The sequence below is a fragment of the Haliotis rufescens genome, unplaced genomic scaffold (assembly GCF_023055435.1).
Source record: "Haliotis rufescens isolate VD_foot unplaced genomic scaffold, xgHalRufe1.0.p SCAF_1, whole genome shotgun sequence".
NCBI lineage: Eukaryota > Metazoa > Mollusca > Gastropoda > Lepetellida > Haliotidae > Haliotis > Haliotis rufescens.
This window is the reverse complement of record NW_025963779.1, coordinates 19,995,956-20,008,060: the sequence shown is the minus strand read 5'-3', so window position 1 is coordinate 20,008,060 and position 12,105 is coordinate 19,995,956. Positions and strand designations below refer to the sequence as shown.

The window sequence follows — 12,105 nt, the reverse complement described above, 5'->3', positions numbered from 1 at the left end:
TACATTTACTCAGAAGCAAATAGAAGCACCTCTACAGAAATGAACATAGACGTACATTTACTCAGAAGCAGATAGAAGCACCTCTACATAATAGAACATAGACGTACATTTACACAGAAGCATATAGAAGCACCTTCACAGAGTAGAACATAGACGTACATTTACTCAGAAGCAGATAGAAGCACCTCTACAGAAATGAACATAGACGTACATTTACTCTGAAGCAGATAGAAGCACCTTCACAGAGTAGAACATAGACGTACATTTACACATACGATAGAAGCACCTTTACAAGTAGAACAGACGTGCATTTACACAGAAGCAGACAGAAGCACCTCTACAGAAATGAACATAGACGTACATTTACACAGAAACAGATAGAAGCACCTTCACAGAGTAGAACATAGACGTACATTTACTCAGAAGCAGATAGAAGCACCTCTACAGAAATGAACATAGACGTACATTTACTCTGAAGCAGATAGAAGCACCTTCACAGAGTAGAACATAGACGTACATTTACACATACGATAGAAGCACCTTTACAAGTAGAACAGACGTGCATTTACACAGAAGCAGACAGAAGCACCTCTACAGAAATGAACATAGACGTACATTTACACAGAAACAGATAGAAGCACAATTACAGAGTAGAACGTTAACACTGACGTACATTTACTCAGAAGCAGATAGAAGCACCTTCACAGAGTAGAACATATACGTACATTTACTCAGAAGCAGATAGAAGCACCTCTACAGAAATGAACATAGACGTACATTTACACAGAATCAGATAGAAGCACCTTCACAGAGTAGAACATAGACGTACATTTACACATACGATAGAAGCACCTTTACAAGTAGAACAGACGTGCATTTACAAAGAAGCGTATAGAAGCACCTCTACAGAAATGAACATAGACGTACATTTACACAGAAACAGATAGAAGCACGATTACAGAGTAGAACGTTAACACTAACGTACATTTACTCAGAAGCAGATAGAAGCACCTTCACAGAGTAGAACATAGACGTACATTTACTCAGAAGCAGATAGAAGCACCTCTACAGAAATGAACATAGACGTACATTTACACAGAATCAGATACAAGCACCTTCACAGAGTAGAACATAGACGTACATTTACTCAGAATCAGATAAAAGCACCTTCACAGAGTAGAACATATACGTACATTTACACATACGGTAGAAGCACCTTTACAAGTAGAACAGACGTGCATTTACACAGAATCAGATAGAAGCACAATTACAGAGTAGAACGTTAACACTGACGTACATTTACTCAGAAGCAGATAGAAGCACCTCCACATAATAGAACATAGACGTACATTTACACAGAAGCAGATAGAAGCACCTTCACAGAGTAGAACATAGACGTACATTTACTCAGAAGCAGATAGAAGCACCTCCACAGAAATGAACATAGACGTACATTTACACAGAATCAGATACAAGCACCTTCACAGAGTAGAACATAGACGTACATTTACACATACGATAGAAGCGCCTTTACAAGTAGAACAGACGTGCATTTACACAGAAGCAGATACAAGCACCTTCACAGAGTAGAACATAGACGTACATTTACTCAGAAGCAGATAGAAGCACCTCTACATAATAGAACATAGACGTACATTTACACAGAAGCAGATAGAAGCACAATTACAGAGTAGAACATAGACGTACATTTACACAGAAGCAGATAGAAGCACAATTACAGAGTAGAACGTTAACACTGACGTACATTTACTCAGAAGCAGATAGAAGCACCTCTACATAATAGAACATAGACGTACATTTACACAGAAGCAGATAGAAGCACAATTACAGAGTAGAACATAGACGTACATTTACACAGAAGCAGATAGAAGCACAATTACAGAGTAGAACATAGACGTACATTTACACAGAAGCAGATAGAAGCACCTTCACAGAGTAGAACATAGACGTACATTTACACATACGATAGAAGCACCTTTTCAAGTAGAACAGACGTGCATTTACACAGAAGCAGATAGAAGCACCCTTACTTAAGTTAATCCGCACAAGCGCCTTTTTTTAAATGTTCAAAATTCATAAAAGGTTTCGAAACGAACTTCAAAGACTTTACACTCCGAACCATTTTGACAACATATGAAGTAACAAGTCACTCATATCTTTCAAGCAATTGCACATGCACGCACAGCGGCTAGTGCGGTAATCACTGTTACCTGTTTCCTCAGCTTGCCCAGAACTTTCCTCCTGGTCAGATTGCCAGTCCTCGATGGCGGAACCGAGAGATCTGCCATAACGACGGTAAAAGTCGTAACTGTACTGTTTTTTACAAGGTCTGGTTCGAAGTTCCAATGGACCAATAACTTTAAGTGACGACAGCTGTGGAAATACAAGCCAGTACACCGTCACACAAATAATGTTATGTAATAAAAGAACAAGTGTCCACGTTCGAAATGTTGACAATGGTTTGCATACATTTAACCAGGGGGATGTTCATGTCATGTCTGGCTATACGGGGACTAAAGAGGAGAAGTGAGGTGAGGTGAGGTGAAATTGGGTTTAACGTCGCGTCCAAGATTATTGCACTTATATAGCGACGTGCATGCACGTGTGTGTGTGTGTGTGGCTGCTTGTACTAGTCCGGACTGGTGCCGATTTATAGTGCTAGCTCACTGAGATACCATGCTGCAGTTTAACATGAATACCCCACTTGGACACAGTTTTCTGACTCCGAGCCGACCAGTCCTTGTTTTAGCCCCTTAATGCCGAGCGCCAGACAGGGTAACAGCAAGTACCATCTTTTAACGTCTTTTTGGTATGACGCGGTCGGGGATCGAACCAGGGACCTTCCGCTCTCCGGGCGGACGCTCTGCCAATAGACCACGGAGGCGGTCCCTAAAGTGGAGAAGGGATAGCTACAGTGACTGCAGAAAATGAATATTCTGGAACGTTCTCAGGCCTGCTCTGGGTTTCTCTGGCAGTTCTGGGTTTTCTAAAGCAATAACACAGCTAGTTCCGGGAGATTTAAATGCGGTTTACGTCGAAACTCATATTCAATTATACAGAGTATTTTGTTATGGTAAGTAACCTGAACCAATTCTGCACCGCGTGGGTAGTTGCTCATACTATCAATCACTGGTTTTTCTGGACCATTAACATTAATTACAGGGCTCCGAGTTACAACCGAAATTCCGGACTGTGTAATCCACGAAGCAGCCACAGCTTTACCATAACGGAATTGAGATAATAAGATTTGATTTTATGCGTCTCGTGATCCTGACACAAAGGCTGGTTACAGGGAAACATAAGAATATGTAGTTCGGAGTTATTACGCATAGGCTATACAGTGAAACCCGTTCATCTAAAGGATAATGTTCCTAGATGCACAGTCAGCCTTAAAAATTAGTTTTTTAAACTAGTCCGGAGAATAGTGGAAACCATATTTTGCTAGTCCACCGAGTTTGAAGCTAGTCCGGCTTGAACGAGACAAAAATAAAAATTGTTTCCTATGTTTACATCTTTTCTGTCAGTCGTATTCCTTTCCATAGAAGTATTGAGTACTCATTCAGAATTAAAGCCTTCAAATGTTACTATTTCATGAGGACGTCCGTAATGCGTTTTTTACTTGTCTTCAGCACAATTTAGTTGTCTCGGGCTAGCGGACTAGCATGAATTTCAAAGGCTGATTTCAGGATTAACGGAATTTCACTGTAATAGATATTAATAAACCATAGGTTGTGTTAAGTCCAAAGCAAAAGCCACGTACCGAGAACGCCACGCTGGAGTCGACGTAATGGGACATGTACGTAAACCTGGTTCTTACATCGTAGTGTCTGTGTTTGAATTCTGAAAGGAAAGGGCGTTTTATTCATATAAACAATGAAACCTATACGGACGCCATGACTAAGTGAAATGAAAACAAATTTTTATCTTACTGAGTTCATCAGAATTGTAGACTCCGTGCTTCTGAAACCACGCTTGACAATACGTGTACAGGGACGAGGATCTCTCATACGGTGCGTCCTTGACAGCGTTGTAGCGATCCAGTGGAGAGAACAACTGTCAGAATATAACCGAATATCATACACTGCAATTTCCAAAAAAGAGTAAGGTCCCTTACCTTTAGAGATCAACTGTTTCTGACATAAGCCCAAGTACCTAACTACGAGACATGACATAAAAAAACCCATTTCATTTGCCATGAAAAGTCAAAACCAAACATTCATTAATTTAAGGATCTGGTTACGTTACGTTACGATCTGGTATTAATATATGGATCCATGTCTTTCAAAACTGTCACACAGTTGTGCGTTCCACGAAATGAATACCTGTTGAGGCGTGATCTGGTTCTTCCCTCCGAGTACGTAGACGCTCTGATCCACGACCCCCACCATACAGAGAGACCCCGGGGCCGCAGTCAGTGACAGCTGGGTCGGGTAGCCGGGGTACTCCTTGGACGGCGTGAACGCCATCTTCACCTACAAACATGGGCATTACAACACTGAAAACTCTGTCTCCAGAACGATCTTAGCGCTAAGACTATTGTAAGCCTATGTTAAAGTATGGGAGTTAAGATCATCTTAGCGCTAAGATCGCTTTGTGCAAGTGGACCCAGGTCACCTCGGCCTCACTGTATGTTAGGTAGGTAAGGAAGGTTAACACGATCCCTTTTATCGATTTTATATCGATATTACAGTCCCATATCTCACTGATCTTCTGAAATCTCATTCAAGCAGCCATCTCAAACCCTCACTTATCAATGTGGATTCTGGTATGATGGAATACAGGACATAATTCCTTAAAGTGATCTCGGCACAAAGTCTATGGTTGGCTAGTGTTACAGAAGCTGTATGGTAGGCATATCTTACAGAAGCCGTATGGTAGGCATATGTTACAGAAGCCGTATGGTAGGCATATGTTACAGAAGCTGTATGGTAGGCATATGTTACAGAAGCTGTATGGTAGGCATATGTTACAGGAGCCGTATGGTAGGCATATGTTACAGGAGCCGTATGGTAGGCATATGTTACAGGAGCCGTATGGTAGGCATATGTTACAGAAGCTGTATGGTAGGCATATGTTACAGGAGCCGTATGGTAGGCATATGTTACAGGAGCCGTATGGTAGGCATATGTTACAGAAGCCGTATGGTAGGCATATGTTACGGAAGCCGTATGGTAGGCATATGTTACAGAAGCCGTATGGTAGGCATATGTTACAGGAGCCGTATGGTAGGCATATCTTACAGAAGCCGTAGGGTAGGCATATGTTACAGAAGCCGAATGGTAGGCATATGTTACAGGAGCCGTATGGTAGACATATGTTACAGAAGCCGTATGGTAGGCATATGTTACAGAAGCCGTATGGTAGGCATATCTTACAGAAGCCGTATGGTAGGTTAGTGTTTTGAAGCCGTATGGTAGGCTAGTGTTACAGAAGCCGTATGGTAGGCTAGTGTAACAGAAGCCGTATGGTAGGCTAGTGTTACAGAAGCCGTTTGGTAGGCATATCTTACAGAAGCCGTATGGTAGGCATATCTTACAGAAGCCGTATGGTAGGCAAATGTTACAGAAGCCGTATGGAGGGATATGTTACAGAAGCCGTATGGTAGGCATATCTTACAGAAGCCGTATGGTAGGCTAGTGTTACAGAAGCCGTATGGTAGGCATATGTTACAGAAGCCGTATGGTAGGCTAGTGTTACAGAAGCTGTATGGTAGGCTAGTGTTACAGAAGCCGTATGGTAGGCTAGTGTAACAGAAGCCGTATGGTAGGCTAGTGTTACAGAAGCCGTATGGTAGGCATATCTTACAGAAGCCGTATGGTAGGCAAATGTTACAGAAGCCGTATGGAGGGATATGTTACAGAAGCCGTATGGTAGGCATATCTTACAGAAGCCGTATGGTAGGCTAGTGTTACAGAAGCCGTATGGTAGGCTTGTGTTACAGAAGCCGTATGGTAGGCTACTAGTGTAACAGAAGCCGTATGGTAGGCTAGTGTTACAGAAGCCGTATGGTAGGCTAGTGTTACAGAAGGCTTAGGGGGATTCCGGGTCGGAACAGGCCCTCAGTACCTCATTCCTGTCATAACAGACGTCGACAACGGGCACCGGATGGTCAGAATCTGTGCCCTCCTGATTGCTGTCGTTGGGTCGCTGCCTTTGTTTTGAGTCTATGGTCTGCCTGGCACATGCATTACAGGTCGCCACGATATAGCTGAAATGTCGCTGAATGTGGCGCAGCACTCACCCTGACTGACTGACTGACTGACTGACTCACTCACTCACTCACTCACTCACTCACTCGCAGGACGACAGTTACTATCACTTCTAGGAACAAGTCACATAAGCCTAAGATAAAGAGAGACGAAGGAAAAAGTCCTCTGGGTCCCGTCCCACAAAGCGATCTTAGCGCTAAGACGATCGTAACTCCCATAGTTTAACACAGACGTGTACCACAGCCGTAACGCAAAGATCGCTTTACGGAACGGGGCCCTTGTGCACTCTTACCGGGTTCCTGAAGCACTGTTCCACCTGAAACGACTCAATGTCTGCTACAACTTCGCCGTCAGATCTGATGCGATATACCAATAGCGTTGCTTCCGGGGCCATGGCGCAGGACACGTTCAAGTAGACGTTGATGTTAGGGACATCGGGTGCAAACCGCTTGGCAGAAGAACCTGAGAACAAAATTCAGGTCCAATCCATGGCGCGTCGCATGTACTGTGAGGCAATAATAACGCACATCAAATACGAAAAATGGCATTTATTTCATATCATGTGAAAAACGATTAATGTATGCAATCACATGACATCTAAAAACGTCAAACAACGCGGGGTCTGTACAATCACAGGCCCAGTGGCCATCTTGGGCAGCGATGGAGTTTGAAGTCTGCAGGGCGTGAATATACACAGACGATGGACCAGAGCGTGTGGCGCTGCTGTCCAATGGAACCGCAAAGCTTCAGTAAGCTCTACACCATAGATTAGAGGGTTCATTTCACATCGAAAAGGGCGACACAAATGCTCGATTGGAATCATGTGTGGTGATTGGGAAGGCCATTGCAAGACGGTTAAATGCTTTTTCATTGTGTCGTCCAGCATTGGGTCTCGTACTCTCATGTTGAAATACGTGTCTGCCCTTACACTGACGTTGTGTGGACTATTTCTGGTATCCTCCGCTGTGATATTGCTAGAATATTGCTAAAGGTGGCGTAAAACCATACTCACTCACTCTCTAATGCTGTATCGGCAAAAGGAGGAGAATCGGTCGTAAAATGTTGTCGATGCTGCCCTAGCTTATTTTCAGGTTACCTGAAATAATGACCAACTGGGATCGGAAATGCGCGTTGACTGCTTCCCAAACCATAACACCGCCACCGCAAACGACCTCACTCAATAATGACGCCGCAAAACCGTGTCCTTGCCGAAGGTACACGCAAAGTCATCCATCAGGACAACTGACGTTGAACCTTGATTCATGGGACAATAAGACGTCTCCAACCCAGAGTTTCACCCGCTACTGTCGTTCGATGTCGTGCAGGTCGATGTTAATGTCTCAAGATCTTTCCACGGAGAGGTCGACGACACCGTAAACCCCAGTGCAGCAAGACGACGTCGCTCGGTTCTGTCACTGATGAGTTGTCGACTCATGAAGCTTTTACAGAGGTGACTCTATCTGTTCTGAATATTACAGTGTGGAACAACTCCTTTGATGACTGATTCCATTAAACAACATGTCGATATCTTGGTTCCTCTGATCATTCGTTAGACGTGACATTTCAATTGAGGCCTTACAGCTTAGGCAACCTGTGTTTTTGAAGGGCATGGATACACATAAAAAGTGTTTGACGCATGCTCATCATTTCGATGCTTTGTCATGTAGCCGCGTTCAGACTTAAACGTCCTATCAAACACAATCAACCCCCATTACATACGCCCGTTATATTCGATGTAGATACATTCACCACATCATCCACGGTGTAAAAAGCATTTATGAATCAAATCATTTATTGATAACTTTGGAATATTCTTTTCAACAAGAAAATACTTAATAATATATTTCAATAACCACGGAGTACATTTGTAAAGTATAACCTCTGAAAGACTAGCTCACGCAAATCGAAATGTAACTTTAGACGCTGTACATACATGATCGTGACAAAATACATAGGGCCTTCCATCGACACCCGATGTCTCGAACTACGGGTAACTAGGATACATTGGATAGTCACATACAGACACCTGGAACATAGTTAGACAGCCAGAATGTTTACAGTGACTAATGTAGCAAGTACTGGAATGAAACTACTGACAAAGTGAGATCGGATCAACGAATGTGATCTGGAAAAAAACTTGAAACCAGTACCATTATCAGCTAAGGTGACATTTTAATCACGATATTGTAACACAACCACTGATGATATCTTCACCCAAATAGGGGGCGGTGGGGTAGCCTAGTGGTTAAAGCGTTCGCTCGTCACGCCGAAGACCCGGGTTCGATTCCCCACATGGATACAATGTGTGAAGCCCATTTCTGGTGCCCTCCGCCGTGATATTGCTGGAATATTGCTAAAAGCGGCGTAAAGCCATACTCACTCACTCACTTCACCCAAATAGGCATTATCCCTTTTAAGTATGGAGCTGCAGAGTTCATACGACGATTTCTCTCCAGACGTCGGATCGGATGAAGAGGCATCTGGAGCATCTGGAGCAAAGATGCTTCCAATTCATGTATATTCTCTACAGGAGGCCCCAGTGCCGGTATACGACATCTAAGATGTCCCAAATGTGCCACAGCGGATTCAGATCTGGACTTATGACGGACCAAGACAGAGCCGCCACAGTCTGGGAACGACGGAGACTGGCGTTGTCATCCTCGAACAGAAGTCTTGTGGCGTGTGGGTGGTTGTCGTAATGGGGGAAAACAACCGGTTCCAGGATGACCTGTGAGGTTGCCTTTTATGGTAAACAGGCCCTGCTCCTCAGTGATAATGCAGTATGCCTGTGCCTCCAAGCCCTCAGCCGTCCATCCGTGACATTAAGCAGCTTTCATCAGACCAATGGATTTTCCGCCTGGTTCTCGGACTCTCTGGTGGTGATCTGCCAGTATGGATTTTTATTGCTTTCCTGGACGCCATTCCGTTGCTATCTAGCGGTTCCTTAAGGTTCTGGTGGACTGAACTCCTGATCATAGAAGATCCTTCACACCAATGGTTTGACCTTGTTTTCTCACCAATCGGTGATCACTGTGTAAGCCAAGCCATGTTGACGCCTGGTAGCTTTTAGAGTCAACTCCGTGGAATGAATTTCGATTATTTGCCATCAGATCACCTCTAATTTCCTCCTTCGTGCCATATTCATAGGGAATGATTAAACATTGAACGACAGCGGATTTTGATACCGAAAATTGATGCCTGAACATATTGCATTTTGAAGAAGGCTTAAGTGGCATGCTCAAACATGAAAATATAAATTGTCCATGCAATAGAAACCAGCCTATGAAATTATATGAATGGACCCCTGAAACACCATACTTGTCAAATCATCATTGCCATTACACTTGAGACCGCCTCCGTGGTCCAGTGGTAGAGCGTCCGCCCGGAGAGCGGAAGGTCCGGGCTTCGATCCCCGATCGCGTCATACTAAAAGACGCTTAAAGATGGTACTTGTTGTTATCCTGTCTGGCGCTCGGCATTAAGGGGCTAAAATAAGGACTGGTCGGCTCAGAGTCAGTATAATTTGTCCGAGAGGGGTATTCATGTTAAACTGCAGCATGGTATATCAGTGTGCTAGCACTATTAATCGGCATCAGTCCGGACTAGTACAAGCATCAGAATCGGCATCACAGCCACAGACACGTGCATGCACGTCGCTATATAAGTGAAATAATCTTGGACGCGACGTTAAACCCCATTCCACACCACCTCACCATTACACTTGATAGTAACATGAACGTTATAATACATTTTCTCAGCGGGCGCTTACCATTTTTCCAGATGAATAATTTGTTGTTTTGTGCACTATATTAAACATATTTAAGTTTCTTACAATATTTCAGGTTCCGGCACCATGGTTGGCGGCTCCGGTGGGTACCATCCGACTGCTTCCTCACTGTGTACTTGTTGTGGCTGTGATGCATTATACGCCCTCTACTCATTACCTGGAGTGAGGAGGCAGATGAGAGATTACATCCTCAGCTAACAAAACAGTCTCTTAAATTAGTTTCTCTAAATACAGTAAACTACGGTTATAACGAACACGCTTATAACGAACTAACGGATATAACGAACTAATTTTTTAGTCCCGACTACTTGCTGTAGTTATACTGTAGATATGCTTATAACGAATTACGGTTATAACGAACTAAAATTAGTAGTCCCTTTGAGTTCGTTATAACCGTAGTTTAATGAACTATAGTTACCTGGGTAACCACCCGGAAAGCCTTTTTCGGTGGATTCGTAAGATATAATACGATTGGTTGAAGACCTGGAGAGATAAGCTTGCTGATAGGTTGAATTTCGATGTAACTATCACTGGGAGAGAACCATTGTGTTGCCTCAAAAGAGAAAGAGACCCGCGGTGCAGCGTCCGTGTCTGTTAGCTGAAAGTGGAAAGGGTTGGTGACATAAGTTTGATTCAAACACCAACGTCTGAATGTGTACGACTAATTAGAAACCTGATTTGGAACAGAAAGCGTCAATACGAGGTTTCAAATTTAACACCTACGTTCCCTTTATTCATAAAACAGCAGGGTTGTATCCTAATTTGAAACCCCTGGCGTACAAGTCTATAACATCATGGATGCATTCATGTTTGACATGTATTCTCTTATTTGACTAAGCGGGTATGTGTGGGATGTCACTCTATTGTTCAGGTAGCGTTTGTAAGATGCGGAAGAGCATTTATGGATGACAACGTCCACAACTACAGAGAAGGCATCGTGTTTATTAACAGGGACTACATCGTCTACGGCTACAGAGAACACATCGTGTAGTGTTACAGGGACGACATCGTCTACGGCTACAGAGAAGACATCGGGTATAGTTACAGGGACGACATCGTCTACGGCTACAGAGAAGACATCGAGTATTGTTACAGGGACGACATCGTCTACGGCTACAGAGAAGACATCGTGTATAGTTACAGGGACGACATCGTCTACGGCTACAGAGAAGACATCGAGTATTGTTACAGGGACGACATCGTCTACGGCTACAGAGAACACATCGTGTATAGTTACAGGGACGACATCGTCTACGGCTTCAGAGAAGACATGGTGTATAGTTACAGGGACGACATCGTCTACGGCTACAGAGAAGACATCGAGTATTGTTACAGGGACGACATCGTCTACGGCTACAGAGAAGACATCGAGTATTGTTACAGGGACGACATCGTCTACGGCTACAGAGAAGACATCGGGTATAGTTACAGGGACGACATCGTCTACGGCTACAGAGAAGACATCGTGTATAGTTACAGGGACGACATCGTCTACGGCTACAGAGAACACATCGTGTATAGTTACAGGGACGACATCGTCTACGGCTACAGAGAAGACATCGTGTATAGTTACAGGGACGACATCGTCTACGGCTACAGAGAACACATCGGGTATAGTTACAGGGACGACATCGTCTACGGCTACAGAGAAGACATCGAGTATTGTTACAGGGACGACATCGTCTACGGCTACAGAGAAGACATCGGGTATAGTTACAGGGACGACATCGTCTACGGCTACAGGGAAGACATCGGGTATAGTTACAGGGACGACATCGTCTACGGCTACAGGGAAGACATCGGGTATAGTTACAGGGACGACATCGTCTACGGCTACAGAGAAGACATCGGGTATAGTTACAGGGACGACATCGTCTACGGCTACAGAGAAGACATCGTGTATAGTTACAGGGACGACATCGTCTACGGCTACAGAGAACACATCGTGTATAGTTACAGGGACGACATCGTCTACGGCTACAGAGAAGACATCGTGTATAGTTACAGGGACGACATCGTCTACGGCTACAGAGAACACATCGGGTATAGTTACAGGGACGACATCGTCTACGGCTACAGAGAAGACAT

At 43.9% G+C, this 12,105-nt stretch overlaps 1 protein-coding gene across 1 annotated transcript in view; it reads right to left on the bottom strand.

The window, feature by feature from the left end:
- The window catches only part of LOC124113405 (alpha-2-macroglobulin-like protein 1), a 61,818-nt gene that overhangs the window by 34,782 nt on the left and 14,931 nt on the right, over window positions 1–12,105 (bottom strand). Inside the window, exons 12-18 of the mRNA XM_048392735.1 lie at window positions 10,436–10,615; window positions 10,063–10,174; window positions 6,523–6,692; window positions 4,344–4,493; window positions 3,951–4,074; window positions 3,782–3,861; window positions 2,232–2,394 (exon numbers count right to left, since the gene is read on the bottom strand). Of these exons, the coding sequence (XP_048248692.1) occupies window positions 2,232–2,394; window positions 3,782–3,861; window positions 3,951–4,074; window positions 4,344–4,493; window positions 6,523–6,692; window positions 10,063–10,174; window positions 10,436–10,615 (979 nt within the window). The remainder of the gene's footprint in view (window positions 1–2,231; window positions 2,395–3,781; window positions 3,862–3,950; window positions 4,075–4,343; window positions 4,494–6,522; window positions 6,693–10,062; window positions 10,175–10,435; window positions 10,616–12,105) is intronic.